This window comes from Nesoenas mayeri (assembly GCF_963082525.1).
Source record: "Nesoenas mayeri genome assembly, chromosome: 6".
NCBI lineage: Eukaryota > Metazoa > Chordata > Aves > Columbiformes > Columbidae > Nesoenas > Nesoenas mayeri.
This window is the reverse complement of record NC_137545.1, coordinates 11,833,739-11,854,449: the sequence shown is the minus strand read 5'-3', so window position 1 is coordinate 11,854,449 and position 20,711 is coordinate 11,833,739. Positions and strand designations below refer to the sequence as shown.

The following is a 20,711-nucleotide window of genomic DNA, read 5'->3' as shown; positions in this document are numbered from 1 at the left end:
GGATCACATTTTTGCAGAATGAATGAAAATTCACAAAAGGCGATGAGGTGAGCCTGTCGCAGCCTCAGGATGCTGGGTAAAGATACTGACAGTCAGTGCCACTACGTGTTCATAGATGCAGATGGAAACCATCCCAAACAGGGTAATATGTTATCAGATACAATTTGATATTGTTGTGATGCCATTACTACCTCAGAGTTGCCTTGAGATTGGATGGTGGTGATTCTCTTTACCCTCTGCCTGCTATTTTTTTTCCCCAGCGAACACAGGTAGATTTGTTTTGTTGGTACTTTCTAAATTATTCACATGCAACCTAGCCACTTGAGCTCAAATGGAATAAAAAGCTTTATTCCAAACCAACGATGCATTAGAAGAATGTTGGCAGCATTTTATATTGCTCCAACACTTTGTGTTTAATGAGGAAAATGCGTTAAGTGCACACATACCATTGTGGCACAGAAGATGAAGATATTTGAGTAGACTCTGTTCACATTTGTGATCGTTCCAATCCTGTGTTTTTTGTTTTAGCAACAATTTAAATTAGCATACAAATAAAAATGTAATATCTAGAGCTTTTAGTGAAGGAAACATACGAACATTATCAGAAGGAAGAAAAGAAATTTGGTAAAACAAAATGAATATTAAGCTTAGCTGGAGTTTACTAAGATGCAGATTCATTATAACCAATTGTTAATACGAACACTTCCTCTTGATTTAGGAGCTCTAGAGTTCACAATTAACCAGGGAGCTCATCTGACTTCTAGAAACGAGTGGCAAAGATGCTGTCACCTCTGCTTTGCAGGTTTAAAGACATTAACTCAAGGGATGCTGTAGCTGATACTGAAGATATCAGGTACATACAGCCTTGATCTTTTGAGGTGAAAAGCAGAAGCTCAGCTGAAGTCACTTGACTTTGAGATGTTAATGCTCATATTCTCAGGCTGAAAAGTTGTGATTTGTTTTTCTGGGCCATTTTCTTTGCTGGAGTGTTGACATTTGTGTAACTGTAAAGCATGCCTGCTGGTATGTCATGGCTGAAGATCTGGTTCATGGATTTTTGCACATGCGGAGAAACAAATAGTTATTCAACACCAGTACTGCTCTGTGCAGACACAGGACATGACTCACAGCTGCCTAAGTCGAATTAACTCCTGTACTGAGGAGGGAGTTATGTCCCAGCTACAGGTCCAGCATGTGCTCTTAACAAGCATTTCATGGGTCAAAAAGTGGTGATTTTGCTAGCAGTATATAAATTGTGGAAAAAGTAAAATTTCTTTAAAAAAATAAATAAATAAAAATTAAAAAGTAAAGGCCAGTCATGTTGACTTTGTGGATGATGGGAAGGGAACAATGGGAAAACCCAACAGGGATGAGTACTTCTTACTCCCTTTCTCTTCTGCTCATTTTTGTAGTGGAATGAAACAAGGACTGAGGGAAAGAGTAGAAATGATGAATGGGTGGTAAAAGAGAAGGACACTGCTCTCATCGAGCAGCTGCTTCAAACAGGCGTGTCCTCAATGGGAAGACAAAGAATTCCTGACAGTTTATACCAGCTGTGAATCTGACTTCCATTTGTTACTTTTGTTTTATTAAAGATTTTTCTTGGTTTCTTTCAGTTTCCAGGAAAAACACCTGCCCAAGAGCATTGTTTTAATGAATCCTCTGTAATTTCACACTAAAGCAATACTTTCAATGATAAATATCTATGTACTACTTTCCCTTTGGAAGAGCAGTTCTGGCCAGATTGACTAACATATTGACTGAAAAAATACTGTGAAGACATGCATGTTCAGTCAGAGTTCTTTTTTTGTGAAGAGAATAGCCCCCTTTTCCAGGCAGCCCTCCACCAACATATTTCATCTTGAAAATTTTCCACTTCTTCTCTTGATTGTTATTCAGTGCAATCTCCCTTGCCTTTTCTCCTTGGTAGCTGCACAAAGACAAATTCTGCCCATAAATTCAGGAGCAGCTTTCTTCATATTAAATGAATTTCATTTAATACATCTTAGGGGGGCAGCATTTAAACTGTGGTATTGCTGAACTTTGCCTTTCTGAGTTTCTTTGTTAGAATGACCCATGATTTGTTTCTTTTCATGATTCAATAATTAATTTCCCTGTGTATTTCTAACCCTTAGTGTCTGGCTCCATTTAGATTCTCCAGAATGTTTCCTTTTCAGTGCTTATTAATCCCTCTGTTAATGTGTTTTAACTAAGTACCACCTAACTCCAAAAGCGTAGCTGTGTACCTGCATGTTTTTTCTCATCTTTTTTCCCTTGTAACTCATGCTGCAGATGGTTTTGCTCTCTCAGAGTCCAAAAATCCTGAACCAGATCTTTTATTCTTGGTAACCTGTTTAGAAATAAATCACTGATCTGTCTCTTGAGTCAGGAAAGGGAGTTTGGAATTGATACTACAGGTAGGCAAAAGATGCTGCTGGCTATTGCAGCCTGTACATTCAGATACAAAACATTTAAACTTTTCAGGTTGGAAATGTTTTTCACAGTAATCAGACTGAACACTTAAATGAAAGAAAATAAAAGCTCAACCTTTTTTATATTGGTCCTGCAAAATAAGTTGTGATCATATCCATACCTCTGGAAGGCAAATTAGTGTGATTAATGAAGCAAATCATACATTTTAATATGTATGATAAAACAGTTATTCCAAAGAGAAAACAATCTCTTTAGCAATTCAAAATATTGTTATTTGCACCTTTTTTTAATCTGTTTTTTCTTTTCATTGCCTTCAAATTCAGGTAGGACATTACTATTTCAAGTCCTTCCCTTCCTATTTGCCTCTCCATCTTCTGTGCATATAATATCTGTGTCCTTTCCCTCCCAAGCTGAAACGCTTTTTGTATTGCATGTTTTTCTAAGTCTTTCTACAGATGAATTAACCACATGAGGGAACTTTGCAGCAATCCTTCCCGTTCGTGCTCTGTGGAAGTTAATAGGAATGTACAAAGGGTAAAATATATCTCTAAATGTTAGATCTATTAACTTACCAACCTTTAAAAAGGTTGGATGGCAAGTGAATCTTGATATGCCTAGAGTAATTTTTAGTCGTTGAAAGCTAACTAAATATATGTGTAAGTGAAAAAACTTAATGAAATGCAGAGGATGCATGTATGTTATATGTTTAATATTCCACTGGAGGTACTGGGAAACGCCTGCTTTCAGCTAGTTTGTGAAAGATGCCGATATACTTCTTACCTTATTGAAGCAGACTGACTTCTCCTGTGGTCCATTATTCCATACTCTGCAGAGGTATGTACAGTGTACTGGTTTCACCTCAACTCCTGTTGAAGATCAATTTATGTCCTAAACTACAGATGCTGTAGTGTCATTCTTACTAAGTGTAGTAATCACAAATGGTTTTCTTTCTCATACATAAGGTTTCAAGCTCTTTTTAAAAATCATTTAAGTTTTTTTGGTTTTGCTCCACTCTAATTCTACTGTAAGACTGTTTTAGGGTCTTGCATTTCTAATTATTTTCATTTCTAGTTTACATTTATTCATATTTTTTAATTCAGATTGAATTAACTTCATGTATGTTTTTCTTTCACTTAGAACATCGTATTTACTCTTGTAGCTTCATTGTCACATCAGACTTATCCTCACTCAGACCCCATTTTTGATCTGCTACATTTACATCTCTTAGGCTCTTCATTTCCTTGATCTTCTCCTTGGGCTTGCCAGCTGTCCCACCTCAGACTAAGCTGTGAAACTACAGTTTAAACAGTATTCTCGATGAAGTGGCATGAGGAACTTTGAAAATAGCACTTGTGTTGTATATTCCCATTTAACCTGCGATCAAATGCAACTTTCTGGGGCCTGACATATCAGAAGTAGGAGAGGTAGCAAGCATGGTCAGTGAGCTCTCTCTCTGATCAATGGATTGGGTTGCTGTGAAACCGTTGATGAGCTGTGTGTTACTCTGTAGACCTTTCCCAGTTTCTACAGAGAATTCCTTCTGTGTTTAAGGTTGTGTCCCCAAAAATGAGGACAATAGCAGTTCCATTAGTAGGGGATTGTAATGGTCAGTGCAAAACAAATGAGTTGTGAGTCTTGGGAAAGACTCTAAAGTTGATAAACAAGATTCTGATATTCAGAATGGTGAAGTGTCATTAGGCGCTGCAAGTTTAACAAGATTTTGCAGCAGTCTTATTTTCTAACAAGCAAAATGTGGGAAAGGAAACCTCCTACCCTCTGCTGTTTCTTCTATATTCTGCCTTTTTCCATGCCAAACTGCCTCCAGTTTCCTGCATGAAGCAGTTGTTTCTTACAGTGACATAGTTATCCATAGTTGTCTATCTGTCTGTGCCGCTACCAGCATGCCCCTGGGCTGAATGTGCTCCTGGTGAAACAGGACGATGCTGCAGTCCTTCCCCTGGGACTTGAGCAGGGTGTGCTCCATCATGTTCACCTCATCCTAATGTAATTTTTTATTGGGAACACCGTCTCTCACGCCTGTGTCCATTGCTTTGCCTTTCCTTGAAGCATCTTTGCTTCTAGTATGACCTTTTCAAAATGAGAGCGACCACACCTCATTGTGTCCTTTAAGACTATGAAATGTCACCTTTTAATACATATTTCATATAGAAACTCCTGTATCATAGAGCCTGTGGTCTGGTTTGCGGGTGTGAGTGTTACTGTGTGAGTTACTGAGTTGTCTGTGATGGCTCCCTAGATCATCTTGTAAGAGATTGCAACTCATTTAAAACTCATGTCTGTTTGTGTTAGGAGTTTGCCTAACCAAAGCAAAAAAATGTTTTTTAGTTATTTTGATTGCATGAGAAAGCTAATTCCACTTTGGCATGTTGTGGGAATCTCTCTCTCACATGCATCTGTAATCTGCATCTGTAATCTAACCAATAATCAATATTAGGGTGACAACTACTCAGTACTGTGCAGCTGCAGATAGTAGGGACTATCTTTACCAGACATCTGTGATTTGTTTATATCAACTCAGAAGGAACACTGGATGTGATGTTGTTACTTCAAAAGTAGACTCATTGATTTAAGAGGGGCTTTTTGTAAAGAAAGACAGTTTATTCATTATGAATAAAGTAACTGGCATCTGGCCCTTACAAATTCAACATATTCCTGTTGATTAGCTGTAACTGGAGTTGCTTTGAATCTTTAAGCTACATCTTTTCAGACCCAGACTATGCAATATCAATCCAAATTTTCACAGTCCCTATATTTATTCAGATTTTATTTTGAATCAGAGTTTTCTTGTCCATTCTCTGTATTATGTGCTCATTCAAATTATATAAAAAGCCTTCTCTAGTATATATCCTGGATCGAGTGGTAATTCTTCAGTCTTTCTAGAGATAGATCAAAACCTGTGCAGTTTATCCAAATTCAGATGTCAGTGCAGACTTCTACAGACCTACCTGATGAATGAATATTTCTGAATTGTGTTCACCATACTCAAAGCTCTATTGCTTATTTTATATTGTTGGATCTCTTTTATATTTTGATGTCAGCTGTAACTACATTTCCTCATACTTCTCTGCCAGATTTGGCTGTTACATTGAATATGAACAGATTATTTTGTAGTACAAAGATCAGTCATTTAAGACTGAACAGGTTACTGATTATGAAGGAAATTTTTCCTGTGAACTATGCATCTTGTGAGAAAGTGTTTTTAAAGGTGTGGTTTTATGTTTAGAGGCAACTCCAACTGATAACTGACTTCTCCAAAATTTACCAAATTAACATCAGTTGTTCAAAGTAAAAATAAAAATTGATTATGTTGTTTAAATATGTTTAAACAAAGTCAGTGGCTTGCAAATAATAGCCAATTAACGTGTTTCAGTTGAGAATCAAGCAAAATATTCCATTACTTCTTCCCAATTTGCACAGTTTGTACAATTTTTTCATCTATATGTGAAAGACTCCAACTCAGCTGACTAATCATCTAGGATTTGCTCCCTCTGTGGCCTCTGGAGAGATAAAAAGCTATTTTCTGAATGATGATTCATCTCATCCAAAACCAGCGTAAATAAATCACAAGTATAATCTAGACATATAGCATGTAGATAGCTCAAGTGGAGTGAGATGTACCTCACCTTTGATATGTGACACTGTAGGAGTTTTCATTTGTGTTTATGAATATTAAAGACGCGTTTCAAGTGACACATAATAAAGACCAGGTTCTGTTTCTTGCATGATATGAATGTCCATCTTTCAGGACATTCATATTTACACAGTTTAGTCCCGAACTTTTACCTTCCACAGGCAAGAACCTGGAAGGAAATGACAGGGTGTCTTGTCACTTCTTAGAAGAAACTTTCACCTTGTCTTGGTCCAATCTGGCCTTTCTGCTTCTCTGGGCACTGTGTGCATCAATAAATGATTCAGTGGAACTTCTCAACATGGTACTTATACTTGCAAGGTTCTCACTGCAAGGATGGCAAAGGCTGGAGGTTGTGTTTGAAGATGGGGTTAGTTATTGAGGGGGGCAGAAATAAAGTTTAATCTGCTGTTAAGGGAACAAAGAAGAGCTAAAGCTGGTAAATTATGAGCAGGAGGGAAATGAGACAGCAAATTCTTAACAGAAAGGAGTGATTGACAGCTCTTAGGAATGCCAAGGTGCTGGGAGGAAGAGGGGTCTGGAGAACATGTTCTCATCTCATTGTCATCTCAGGAGTGTTCAATCTGCAGTACTTCTCATTGGAATCTGTCTCCTGTAATCCACTGCAACACATGCAATTTGTGTCAGGGGAGCAAGCTGGTTTTATCCTTTTCACTCTGACTGGTGCTGTATCCAGTCCTGTACCTTGAATCAGCTGGTCTACCTTCATTCATAAAGCTTCAGCTTTCTCTGTAATAATAGCAGCATTCTTGAGTTAATTCAGATTCTTACCTAGACAGTTTATGTTTGGATCCCAAGACTGCTTTAAAATGTATCTCCATATAAGCTTCTGTTCATAGTTAACTGAGTAAACCTGGTTTCAAGCCAATATCCCTGTGAACTCAATCCCAATAGCTTTATTCTATTTTTTAAAAGTGCATCTTCTCTAATAAATACACAGGCAAAAGAAAATGCACTAGTGCTCTGAAGAAAGCAAACTTTGATTTCATGGTTTAGCAAATCAGTCAAATTTTATCATTGTTGCTAGTTGGTGCTTCCACAAACACAACCTGTAGCGGCCTTTGTTTGGCTTTGGAAAGCTTAACTCCCTCACAAACTACCAAATACCCATTGATCAAAACAAGAAGGAGGCAATTCCATTTGTATCAATGACAAATGGATTTAAGATACTGCATGTGGGGGTCCTTTTAAAGTAAATAATCTCTATAAAAGATCTCTCTGACTTTGGTTTTAACTAGATTTTCAATATGAATTTTCCCTGTGTTGTAGAAGTCTCAAAATAAAGGAGTCAAAGTACTATATGTAAATACTTACATATCCCCTGAAACTCACAGCGGTTTTGTTGAATATCTGTGACCTGCAGGGAACAAAGTAACAGTACCAGATCTCATCTGATTTGATGGTGGAATAGCTGAAACCCTAATTAGTTGGCATTAACACATAGTGTTGCAGTCCACTTGCAATGTAACATTACTTCAGAATGATTGCTCCCTTCAAGTTCTGTATAACCACTGGGACTCTGAAAAACTGACTCTTCCTATATTTACTCTTTTCATGCTGCCAGGAGATACATAATTGGGGGACTTTGCACAGGTGGCACTAAGTATGTGTGATTGCACATGCTTGGATTACTATGGTAGTACAGTATCTTTAAAATTATTGATTTGCTGAATTGTCTTAACTAAAAATAATAAGGCAATAACTTAGCATAAATGAATTATTAATATTTTCCTCTCTTTAATAGCCAGAAAAATAGAATAAGTAAATAAATTTGGGACCTAGAAGAAAAAGACGTGGTCCAAAGCCAGTCAGAGTCAAGTGAAAAATAGCTATGAACATCAGTGGAATTCGGACTTTGGAGGATCTGAGAAAGGGAGAATAGTCAAAATTAGAACTTCAAAAAAGCCAATTCAAAAAAAGCCTTTCAAGTGCAGACTTTTTCCCAAAAGTACATTTAAAGAGTGTGGAGGGCCAGGCAGGGAAGAGAGCGAGCTCACAGTAGCAAGCTTTCTTGTAAATGCAGTATGTACCCAGAGGATATTAGAAGACTTTTGAGTAAACCGTATGATTGTACCCTGGCTGAAAAACACAAGAGCCTGTAATTATGCTGTGTTGTATTTATTCACTGGTGGATTCTTTTAGCTCTTTTCCCCCCCCCCATAGGATATTTTTTATTTACCGGTCGCATGTTTTGGGTGTACTTCATTTTTAATACCATTCATAATTTTGTTTTGGAACCACGATATTTATTAGAACAGTATGGCATGTAAAAGCCACCTTTTTGCCTTTGTGAAGCTAAAATAAATAACATATATAATACATATCCATCTCAGTGCAGAATATATTAAGGCACATTCACAGTACTGTACTTTTCAACATCCAGCTCTATGATTTAACTCTGCTCTGTACTATTTTTTTATTAAATCAGACAGACCGGTGATCTATTTTGCAGTGCATGGAATGTAAGCAGTCCTTGGTACTCTTCATTCTCTGCACACCCTCTGTTCTTTAAGATATTTATGGAAATGGTTGGTGAGGTGCAACAAGCCAGACATAATATTCCCTTTGCCTTTTGTGCGACTACACTGTAATGAAGAATTAATAACAGATTCCTGAAGGATATTAATCATACTTTCACAAGCCAGTAGGGAGCAATTTAAGTGCAGGAAAATTAATGTAACAGTCCAACTCAGAGGCCCATGCAGAAAGTCAGAAAAAGTGGGTGCCTGCTAAAGGGCTTTCCTTCATCTCTGATGCGGTGAAGCATTAGCAAAACTCGTCATATGGACCACTGAGCTGTCTCTGTCCTCAGCAGATCTTCCAAAGTGTCTGGCCATGTTGTCAGTGCTGCTCTTGTGTTTTCTGCTTCAATACTCACTGAAAAGCCTTCTCTTCACAGGATGGAGAACAGATCTAGATGGCAACCATTCCTCCCTTCCTGTAAGAATATTCCCACTGGAGATAAAAGGTGATCTGACAGTCTTCATACATTAACATACAGGGCAAAAAATCATGTAGCCAGTGAAAATATTTATTTTGGATATTTTAAAAATATGTATTGTTGATATCTTCAAAATATTTAATTACAAGCTTCATTCTTTTTCATTTTACATTTCAACTGTTTGGAAATAAACGTAGAATTAAATTTCAAAATTAAAAGCAGTTCTAAACTAAAGCTCCCTTTGAGATTTCTCAGCCCAGAGACATCAGAATGGACATTCTGGTTATTACCAAATTTTTTCCAACATTTTTCCAAGTCTGTAGAATCACCTGAAGGCTCTTTTTTCAAGAGAGCAGTTTCAATTTTGACAAATCAGTGTTTCTAGGGGAAAAAAAATGATCCTGTCAGAGACGATCTGACTAGCCAGAAGGCAAAGTTCCCAATGAGGTTTTACACTACCATGTTTTCTTGATGTGATAAATCTATGACAACTCTGCAGTGGTTAGTGCCTTCCAGTTTTGCAAAATGCAGGGTCAGAAGTTGACCCTGCAAACCATCCTTAATGAAAAATTATAACGATCTGAGTATAACCTGTATAAGAATTAGTATTACAGAATCTCTTAAATATTACACAAAGAGTAGTCATGTTAAAAGAATCCTATTAATTAGACACTTTGGTAAAATGGGAAAGGCTTTATCATGGAGACTACAGTGTTTCACTGCGGTTTTGTTTTTTTAATCAGGATAAACATGCTACATCAGGAAGAGCTATATATTTTTAGTAAGCTCACTGCTGAGGATAAATCTTGGCCTTACAGTTAAGCACAGAACTGACTGACCAGTGAGAAGAAGGGGGCAGGGGGCTACTTGTGAGTGTGATGATTATTTGGGGGAAAAATTTCCCAGTCCAAGCCCAGTTAGGGGTTTGTTGCCATTTTCACGGCTACCTTGAATCAAGAGGCGGCCCCTGCGGATTCTTCAGGGAGGTGGGATGCTCATTGCAGCAAGTCATGGTGGCAGCTGCTTATAGCATTTCCCAGTCACCCAGGCTCAGCCTTTCTCTTCCTCCAGCTCATCCTGCATGCTTCCTGCTGTCCTGTTGTATTAAATTCTCAGGATAACAGCCCTGACTTTGTACTTAGTCGTTGGCCGCCATGTGATGTTGCAAGGAATTTAGCCTTTCTGATGAACTGCTTATAAATCTGTACTGAGCCATGAGGGTGTGCTGCGGCTCAGAGGAGTGATGCGCATCAACCCAACTGAAGCTGGTAATGGTTTTGCTTTATTTTCATTCTGTCTTTTGGTAGAGGAGCCTCTATCTTGGATTCTGTGTCAGTTTTAGCACAAAACACAGACTTGCATTATTCTGCATCCCTAGTGAGCCAGCTAAAAGGGACCCTTTGCCTAGTAATAGTGGTGGCAGATGTCATATATGTCCTTGGAAAGGCCCACAAATAGTACGGTTTCTAGAGACACCAAAATCTTTAGGATTGCTCTGTCTCTTGCTTAAACATAGGGAGAAGAACATGATGATATTACACCCTGTTCTCCTCTTCCTCGGTTTCACTTCTCTAGGTACACATGGCACTGGCCCCACGTTAAATCTCCAGTGATAACAGAAGAGATGTAGAAGGTTCATTTTGGTCTTTTTGCCCTTGCTTTGGGGCAGGAGCATCAATTGTCCAAAGCGTTCAAATATTTCTTCCGAATCTGCATGCTGGATATGGATTTTAGATCTTTCAGGCAAAGGAGGAATGACTTTGCATGTTGAAAGTAGTAATCAAAATGCACAGTGTCTGAATTGGAGCTCTGATGTAAACGCTACACAAAATCCCAATCAGTTTCTAGCAGAATTTCATAGGGGCACGCAAGGAACACCTTGATTAAACAGTGGTCTACTGAGCCTACTTTCTAACTGCTTCTTATTGTATTAATTCAAAGTTTTTCTCGTATTGGAAAATTAAGTAGCAGGTGTAGTTTTAATGAACTGTAGCAGACTGAGTTTAGTGGTGTGGTAAATAGATTGTGATATTCATTTCCAATTAAAGTTCTTTTGCAAAGATCAATGAAGCACATTCTCGTAAATTGAATCACAGTAAACTAATAAACAAATTTCTTTCAGCCTGCTGATGGCAAATTCTTATTTCCTTAACATGTTAGATCGCATCATGGTATTAATTATATGATGCATGAGCAACAAAGAAGCAATCATTTATTCAGCAATAATTTTATATTTATTTTTACCTTTGAATTAGTTTTACAGATAATTCCATACCTATAGGGAAGGAGCATTAAGCATTAGAAAAAGGAAATTTCAAGTGAATATTTTTAATGCTTGACTTCTGTCTATTGTACAAAAATACTTCTAAGTTCTTGTTAATGACTGAGCTGCATTATTTGTTTTGCTGATTAAAAGGGCCACTACCTCTGGAAGGGTGCACCGTAACCTTTAAACTCAATTAGTACGTGAAACATTCACATCAGTAGCAACAATGTTCATGAACAGTAGAGCAAAGGCTTAATTCTGCATCTGTTAACACATTGCTATAGTCACTAAAAAAATTAAGATATTAATTTACCAGTCTTAAATGTCAGCAGTATCTTCTCAGCATATAGCAATGGTGTGACAATTTATTGGGATCCTACTCTGATTATATAAGAATACATTTTGGTGCTGAATAGAGCCCTGAGCATTGATTGAGGTCCCTAGGGGGATACCAGCACATAGACTAGGCTAATAAAAATGATAAAATAAAGCTCTCACTGTATAATAATGTAATTTCATGAGATCCTGCCATTACTGTAGGTATGTGAGATGCCTATCAGAATGGATTAAACATCCCTAGAAGGAGCTTTTTTTAGGCTTCCACTGCATGAGGTTACATAAGCTAAGCTCACATTTGGAAGGACAAACTCCCTTCGATCCTCTTTTAGGCTGGTGGAGAGAGATCAGTTTTGCTGGAGGCCATTCAAAGCCCTGCAGTTAGACTTCTCTGGCATGTTCTCTAGGGAGGCCCATTTTTCACCTTCAGCTATAGAAAGGAGAGAAAGAGAAGACTGAAGCTCATTTTGTGAATATATTCTATGTACGTAATAGTAATTTGTAAATATTTTTCTGGATAGATCGTTTTAAGTCTGGACATACTCATCTTCTGCAGCCTTTTTCATGGCACTAATGCATCCACAACATCTTTACCTTCCTCTTAACAGAAGCTGCTGCTTTATTACATTTTGGGGTCTTACTTTATCCTGATTTTTCCATTTGCTGTTTATCTCAGGTTAAGTTTACTGCTACTGCCTCACTCCTCCTAGTTAGTAGTATTGAAATGCATATTGAAGACTCCCCAAGTTCTCCAGAGCTACCTAGGAGTTTGCAAGTGAAAAGGTGTCGTTTCCTGCCTTGGATGGGCATCGACTGTGGAGAATTCCACTTCTGAAAAGACGAAAAACTTGTGGTTGCCTTTGTCTTATTTTTAATGCAAAACATGTCTCTGGAAATTTTGCAGTCAGCCAAAAATCTTTTTCAGGCTTAAATATAGTCATTGTGCAAGTACAGGCTACCCAGAAATCCAGCGTTTATTTTCCTTATGAGACCAGAGCAAGAGATAAAAGGGAAAGATTTAGGTCACGTAAAAGGGAAAATAAAGTGGCTGGTGACTTTGTGTGGCTCACTCATGCGTCTCCTATTCTGTGCTGCCCTTGTTCTTGGGTTCGTTGTGTTCCTTGTGTTTGTCTAAGAGGTGAACTGTAAAGTATAATCACAGTCATTTTCTTGTTCTTCAGTCCTCTGGCAGATAGCTGCAATTCTCTGGTGATAACATATTTTCTGTTCTCCTTAGTGATCTTTTTACAAAAGCCTCCATAAAAGTGATTATTCTCTTTCAGTCATAGTGGTAGCTCTCTTGTGGGGGAAGGGGAACAAAATCACAGAAATCTGACTGTAATTATAAATCATTAGGTTTGCAATATGTGGCAACTTCCAGAATGGACACGGAGTCTCTAACTAGCATGCCAAAATCTACCATGATGCTGAGTGGCCATGATCACTTGAGAAGTGAAGTGCCAGATAGTCCTTGCCAAGAGGTGAAGCACCTTCCTGCTTCACACCAAGCAGAGTCTGTCTTAGGTCCTTGATCTGTTTTAGCTCCTAGATCAGGTCTTTCCTGAGTCTTTTCCAGAAGTCTTGAAGTTGTAATTCTTCCAATCAAGCAAAAAACCCATGTTATCTTCAAGCTGTAGATATCTTTGCTCAGCATGTGAATGTCTGGTCCTTTTGGCTGGCTGTGCAGCAACAGTGAGTTCACGCCGTCCTCTAGAAGTTTTGCCATTGCAGTTGTGCATCGTAGCTTGGTATTGCCCAGTGAGTTTTATGGATGATTATTAAGTAGTTGTGATGAGGAGAAGTACTGGTGTTAATCAAATACTAACCAAAGACACTGTAACCACTGGGAAGCATCTTTCCATCTCATTCATTCAATGCTATTAAGCTAATAAGTTTGGAAACAGAAGGAAAGTAACCATTCCAATAACATAAGACTTGAGATGGGAGGAGAATTAATCTGCAGTTTAACAGACTGAGAAATACTTACCATAGTGCAAAATAAGGTTTGCAGTATGATGAATTACTTGTGCTGTGTGGAACAGGACAGGAGATAAGAGAAAATTTAAACACGATTTTCCTGGGAGATCAGAGTTTGACTTGAGTTCATTTAATGTCATCCTCCAGAGTCTCTCCTTTGCAGAGAACATCAACAGACCCAGCATTTGTGTAACTGTTAATTAGGGTGAATAAGAAGGCATATAGATATTTCAGTGGATGGATTGTGTATTTTCTTATATTAAAGTTTGTATAAAGTCCATATATACACAAAGCTAAATAGTTAAGGGATTTATTTAATGTGCACACTTGTTTGTGTGCATTGTCACCTCAGATTTGTATGTGAGTAGGAATTTGCTGATTTTGTTGAGGGACCTGGTTAGATTTCCCACCAGCTTCATTACAACACAACAACAGCAAAAATCTTGGCTGCACTGAAGTCAGCAATAGTGTTCCTACCAAGTTAATAGGACAAGGACTTCTGCCTAGATCCTTAGGAGAGAGGATAAGGCAGAGCTCTGAATTAATACATTTTCTTCTCAAATGTTGAAAATAAAGATCAGAACTATATGTTGATAAAAGTATTAATTAATACCGGAAATGCTAATTTATTTTTGTGCATGAAATAATTGTTTGTGATTCATATATGCTTAGAATTATTAGCATACAACACCCGTCTCCACAGCATGAGAGCTGCTGTGTTGGTAGAACACATGTAGCCTCTCTGAAAGTAAGGCACCTCTCAGTAAATCTATCTGACTATAAGCTGTATAAAAAGAGAGCAAGTTTCCTTACTTGGTCCAAGCCCTCCCCAAATCTTTCTTCACAATCATCTTAATTACATTCCTATATTTCAAAGTTAAGCATTTTCCCTCTGGCCTGAATTAGCATGACATCCAAGCCGCTCATGGGTAAAATAGAGATGGAGATCTTATATGTGCTAAAAGCTTGTGTAGGTTCAAATCAGCTGGATGGGATCACCAAAATAAAACCATAAAAAAAACCAAACCAAACCAAAAACCTTGCATGGGCTATTAAATATAATCAAACTGCCCCAGCTCAGGAAACCTGCAGCTTTCTGACAGCCAGAAAACTACTCTGAAGAGGTATCACTACATTCCTGCCCTGTTCTTATACTCTTTCCTAGACAGGGAGGATTTAGATTAAATGGGCCTTTCACCCCATCTGTATGCATTTTCTTATTTCTTAGTTTTTTATGTACTATACAGATCCTTGCTTGAAATCCACTTCTTCCAGAGATTGTTTTTTTCTTCTTTTCACATTCTTCTCATCTTACACAGCATTTGCAAGATTACTGTCATCTTTTATGTCTCTAAAGCCTGATGTAAAACTATGATGTTAAAGTATTTTTAAGAATTAAAAATAGTTCAAGGTATCTGACAAATTAGGGAATAGCTGCTGAAATGGAAACGACCTGTGAAGATTTGTTTATAAATTTAGGTTTCTCTATTCTCTTGGGTGATTTGAGTGATTCCAGCTTACACAGAGTTTGAGGACTTCGATCACCAGGTAATGATGTGGTTAACAGAAGATTGGATTTCCTGCAAGAAGCAATTACCTTGATTGATAAGAAAATTTGAGAGAATTCATTCAAGGCTTAATGAGATTGACAAGGTCATGGTTGAGCCAGGCATCCACCTTGAATAGATAAGGTTACGTGTTTAGAAGAAGTAAACCAAAGACAATAGGCTCCTCAAAAATGGATCATTTTTATCTGCGCTGAGATGATGAATGAAAACATTAGACTGTGCCTGTGACAGAGAGTCTGGGGTGTGACGATCAGGAGAGATTCTTCACAAAGTCATTTACAGCACTAGTATTGCGGCTGTCCCTTTTTTATACCATTAAAAAGAATATAAAAATGACTTTCAGAATCTTTGTGGCCTCAAAAATCATTCCAGACCTTTATCTTACAACTCTGTGAGGTGTTTTGTCTGTCAAGAAAACCAGAGGTCATAACAGAAGGGATATCATTCCTGACTGCGTGCTCATCTCCTGCTATCCACAGTGGGGTCCCTTAGGGCTGTCAGCGAAGCCAAAAAAAGGCTTTTTAAATTCATGAATCCTGGACTGTTTCTTAGCCTGGGTTAAAAAAAATAAGAAAAAAAAAAAAAAAGTATTGCTAAGATAACTAAATAAGACATTAAAAGGAGATAGAAATAGATGAAAAAAAAAGATTATTTACTCTTTCAAACTTGCTTGGAATCATTTATAGAAAAATATATTTGCACATATGTAATTTCTGTCTTGAAGTGACACAGTGGTTTTTGTTTTCTGTTTTAAGGGACAAGAAATAGACATGGACAGTAGAAACAGTAACTAATACTTTTTAGTGTACTTTAAATATGAGCATTTGACACCACATGAAGAGTAAAACCTACTCTCTCATCCGTATCCCAAATCTAACTATATTTTGCTCTTCTGCTTATTTTTTTCTTGATATGTCATAACTCTTAGAGCCAACTAATTCAGAAATTTCTACCTATATCTCATCCTAACTCCTAGATCAGTTTCACTATTTTTTGGTATTTACTTGTAAATAGTGATTCCAACATACAGTAGCCTTTTAAATGCATGTGGCTTCACCCTTGGAGTTAATCTGGCATAGAAATCTCTTAAAAAGCAGAAAAATGTGTTCTATTTTTATTACTTATGCAAGATCTTTATGAGCAGTGTACCAAAAAAAGACACTTCAAACTTACTTTGGAAGAGTTGTATTTCAGAAAAGTATGCTCATAAGCGCTTGCATTTGCTTATACAATATACTTTAAAGAGTTTGTGTGTAGTGGGGGTGAATACGCAAAAGGGAAAGTAATTCAAGGTAGAGTAGGAGATAGTTGGATACATTCAATATGTAGTCTTTGTTGGACTGTAAACACTTCTCTGTATACTTCATTCCATTTCAATTTAATAGATCACCCCAGAATGAATGCGAGGAAGGTAAACATCTGTTCATTTTTCTGTGGAGTTTGTAAATGCATGTGCAGAAACCTGCAACTCCTTATCCACAGCAGGTAGACTAATCCTACATTCACTGAGCCGGTGCCAAGTATCTGCCCCTTAATTCTCCATTTCACTGTTTTTACAATTACACAGAGTAAAAAGTATTCTCTGCTCACCACAGCAGGACTTCTGAATCATTTCTACAGAACACCATTATGCTCTTACAGAACACTTTTTATTTCATTTCTAATAAATTCTGCAGTTGTCTCCTAAAAAGCCTAAACTATACCTTTGGTTAGGCAGTGGTTCTATTTGCAGGTTTCAGTAAATAATGTATTGAAACTGCTCATACCTTATAGAATTTGTTTATATTGTTATCAGTAGCTCTGCATGAAAACACACTTGAAATGATAATAGATCATCCTACCCTTAGTTTGGGAAGATCCTACTGTACTCTTAATGTTGTTAGAAAGATTAAATTATGAGTAGTTCTACAGTCAATGGACAGGATTCTAAACTAATTTAACGGCTTTAATAGCAGGACATAAGACATAATGCAGACAGAAAATTTAAAATCATGTGGAATTGCTTCATGTCATGTAAATAACCTCTTTTTAACATTTGCCTGGTGGCTTTGCTTTTCTAATGGAAATGTTTTTTCAGCAATAGGAGTGAAGGTGTGTCCTCAGTGACAGATAAGTTATTTTGGCAGAAGGATATTTTTTGAAAGGAGATTCACGTGAGAGGAGTGTGTTGGATAGAAGCAAAAGCATCATGCTCATGGCGCAGTTGGGCTGGCTTCTTCATACACACTGAAATTTCTTTCTTGCCTCAACGGCCATATGATTTCTCCTTTTGTTCAGGTTGAAGTCAGCTTGGTTACAAAATCCAGCAAATCTTCTATATGAAAACTCCTTAATTACAAATTGTTACAGACACAAGAAACCTTTAGTGCTGTAGCTGTGTTTCCCCAATGAGAAGCATGGGGCTTAACTATGGACATATTACAGGATCTTAAAGGCTTGATGTGATGAGATTTCCAACATATTCTTAGTGGAGCTTAAAAACATGGATTCCTTTAGAGTTTTTTTCCCTAATTACCAAGATAGTGTTTATAATTATGTCTTTTGCCTCTTGCTGGGTGTCTGCAAAAAAGGTAGAGTGCTTAACTGTCCCATATATCATGAGGTTTCCCATTCCCATGCAAATCTACTCAGAAGTTTAGTTCTGAGCCTGAAACCTTACTGAGATATCAGGCATTGGCACTTTCAGCCCTTCAGATTTGATTTTCCAATGTTAGCCAGCTTAAAATAAAATATTTCTCATAGTTTTCAGCTGGAATGGAGGGTATTGAAGTCTTCTGAGAAGCATTCCTATGTTGTTGGCACTTCTGTTGTGGCTGTGGTTATTAATAAATTAGTTGTTAGACTTTGACGCTGAAGGTGCCTAGAGCTTTAGATAAGCAATTTCATCAAACTGGGTTATGCGTAGCCACCCTGAACTTTCTTGCTCAAATTTAGGGGTATATTTCAGAGGTCACTCATTTTTATGCAGCAGGGACTTGTGATTCCTGATGTATTCAATAGGGAGAGCATCTAGGGGAAAAATTCAGACAAGAGCAAGTCAATTTGTCTTCCTTTATTGATGACAAAACCATGAATCTCTTAGAGCTGGAGATCTTCCTTGGACTAATGCCATGTTGAACCTAAGCTCTTTGGAAAAAGCTTCATTCCTTTCTTAGGTTTGAAAGACAGTAATTTTGTGTCATTCCGCTTACTGCACGGCCTTTCCTCTGCAGAAGAGGAAAACAGGTTAAGTCGATGATAGATGTGAAGTCATCAGATCTCCAGAACTTTGTCACTTAGTCATTCAGCTGCATGTGATGCAGATTTAGAGATGACATAAATCAAGAGATAAGTTGTATGCCAGTGAATGGTTGCATTGATAAAAGAGAGTGGCAGCCTGTCAGGGAAGTAATTAATAAAAGAACCAGAGCAATAATAAGTAATCATTCCTTCTGATCTGTCTCAGTACAGTGAGGTACATGTTTAACTTTTCACATATGCATAGCTTCTTGGAAGCCTTCTCTTCATTTGAAACTGGTGAAAATATTCACATACCGATCATTTATGTACTCTTAGTTATGTTGTAGAGAAATATTTCCTTCTCTCTATATATATGTCCTGTGTGTCTTTCTGAACCTGTGGGTCTTTCTCCCTGCAGTCTGGCAATTCACACATAAACAGAAAAGGTCATTCGTGTTTCTTGCTTTGTGAAGAAGAGAAGAGCTCATAATGCTGTAATGACAACACCAGTACTGAAGGTTTCCCCCTTCCCAAAGAGAAGTTAACTAGCATAAGTGAAGTTAGTTAGCAAATGTTCCCTCTGTTTTCTGGAGGGAACATCGTTTTATCTCGCAGGCTTTGCAAGGAAAAAAAAAAGAAAAAGGACTTGAGAGATCTGTAAATGATCTTATCCAGCATGTTGTAAAACAAAGTGTTTTGATAAAGTAGAAAGAGGAAATTGCTTTGGACTGGGAGTTGTTCATTCTAACAGACCAGACCAGCAAAGGGAAACAAGGCATTTTCTTTATGTGTTCATGTATATTAAGGAGTTCTCCAAGAACTTTTTCCTCTCTGTCTCTCTCTTTTATGCAGTGACAGATGCAAGAAGTTTAACATGAGTGAAATCTTTGAAGACATAATTTTCAAGTTTGGTAGAGTTCCTGTTTTCCTGATCTTCCTCATCCTCTATCAATTTTGACACCATCTGTCAGTTACCACATTAAATTTGACCTCCAACTAGTTTAATTGGTTTAGGTTTAGTTGGTTTTGGGTTTAGGAGAAAGGAAGGAAAGAGTTAATCAACTTGTATTTGTACTGCTTGTTTAACCTTTAAAATTAGAACATTATAGGCTGTGAGGGATTTGAAATGGAACTTCCATTCAGATTATGGTGACAGCTTCAACTTTACTTTGCTTTACAAGGATTTAAAATCAAAAGAGTTTTCACTTTTTCCAAAATAATTCAGTGCCCTTTTTTACCTTAAACCCCAGGGATAATTTTTCATTGTTCTTGATAGGAACTCTTTTGGCACTGTCAGCCTTGCTAAGTTAGCGTTCCTGCAGGCTTTCTTGTTAATGTTTTCTTTACTATCAAGAACTGTTGCAATCCAGGTTAACCTTTCAGAAGGTTTGTCACAATGCATCATCAGAGCAACTAAATAGGCATCAAACTAATCTCCTCAATCCACCATGATGGGTTGTCAGTTGACTGGGAGTACCTATTGCCTGACATTACATTGTATGGTACAATACAATTCTTATTAAAATCATTTCTAGGCAAAGCCCTTGATAATATATTTTAATTATCATAGTTGCAAAATATTCTGGGCAGGTTACTATCCTCTCTTTTCCATGGAGTATTTCTGTGAGCTGTTTTTGTAAAGTGAACCATTTAGCTGAAATAAAAATTGAGTTTAATCTAGACCTTTGTAGGAACACAAAAATTGTCATAACACATCAGAGCAATGGTTCATCTGGAGTTGCTAAAGTGTCTGGCCTTTGACAGGAGCCAAGACCAGATGCTTCAGAAAATGGTTTAAAAACGCTATAATGGATAATTCAGCAATAACATGCAGGGGGATGGGGGTGCTTCTGGCCAACCTCAAGCAGGTAGCAACTGCCTTATGTCCTGAAGTATGAGGGTTGAATCCCTTGAACACTGTAAAAATACACCTACCATGACTGCTCGTAGAAACTTACTGGGTCATTTAAATGTCACATTTCTCATTCCAACGAGCACGCAGATTTCTGTTGCTTTTGCCGAAGCTTCATTTTCCCAGCATTGTTCTCTCTTAATTATTTACTCTGTACACCTCTTCCCAGCTCGTGTTTTTCTCTCTCTCTCCATGTGGGGAGTTCCTGCCCATTTGAATAAGAAACGATCTTCTGTCTTGCAGCTTCCTGCAGATGCTTTTGAGCGCTTGACAAGTCTCTCCGGTGCCACAGCAGAAAGGCATTCTCATCCATCCCCGGTGCTGTAGATCCTGTCAGCAACAGCAGCATCTGCTGCCAGGATGCTACAGAACATAAATCTGTCGGTAAT

At 37.7% G+C, this 20,711-nt stretch overlaps 1 protein-coding gene across 1 annotated transcript in view; it reads left to right on the top strand.

The window, feature by feature from the left end:
- The window catches only part of SPAG16 (sperm associated antigen 16), a gene marked incomplete at both ends in the record, with an annotated part of 350,679 nt that extends 349,120 nt beyond the window's left edge, over nucleotides 1-1,559 (top strand). Inside the window, 1 exon segment of the mRNA XM_080346699.1 lies at nucleotides 1,413-1,559. Coding sequence (XP_080202825.1) covers nucleotides 1,413-1,559 — 147 coding nt within the window.
- Nucleotides 1,560-20,711: the final 19,152 nt, after the last annotated feature.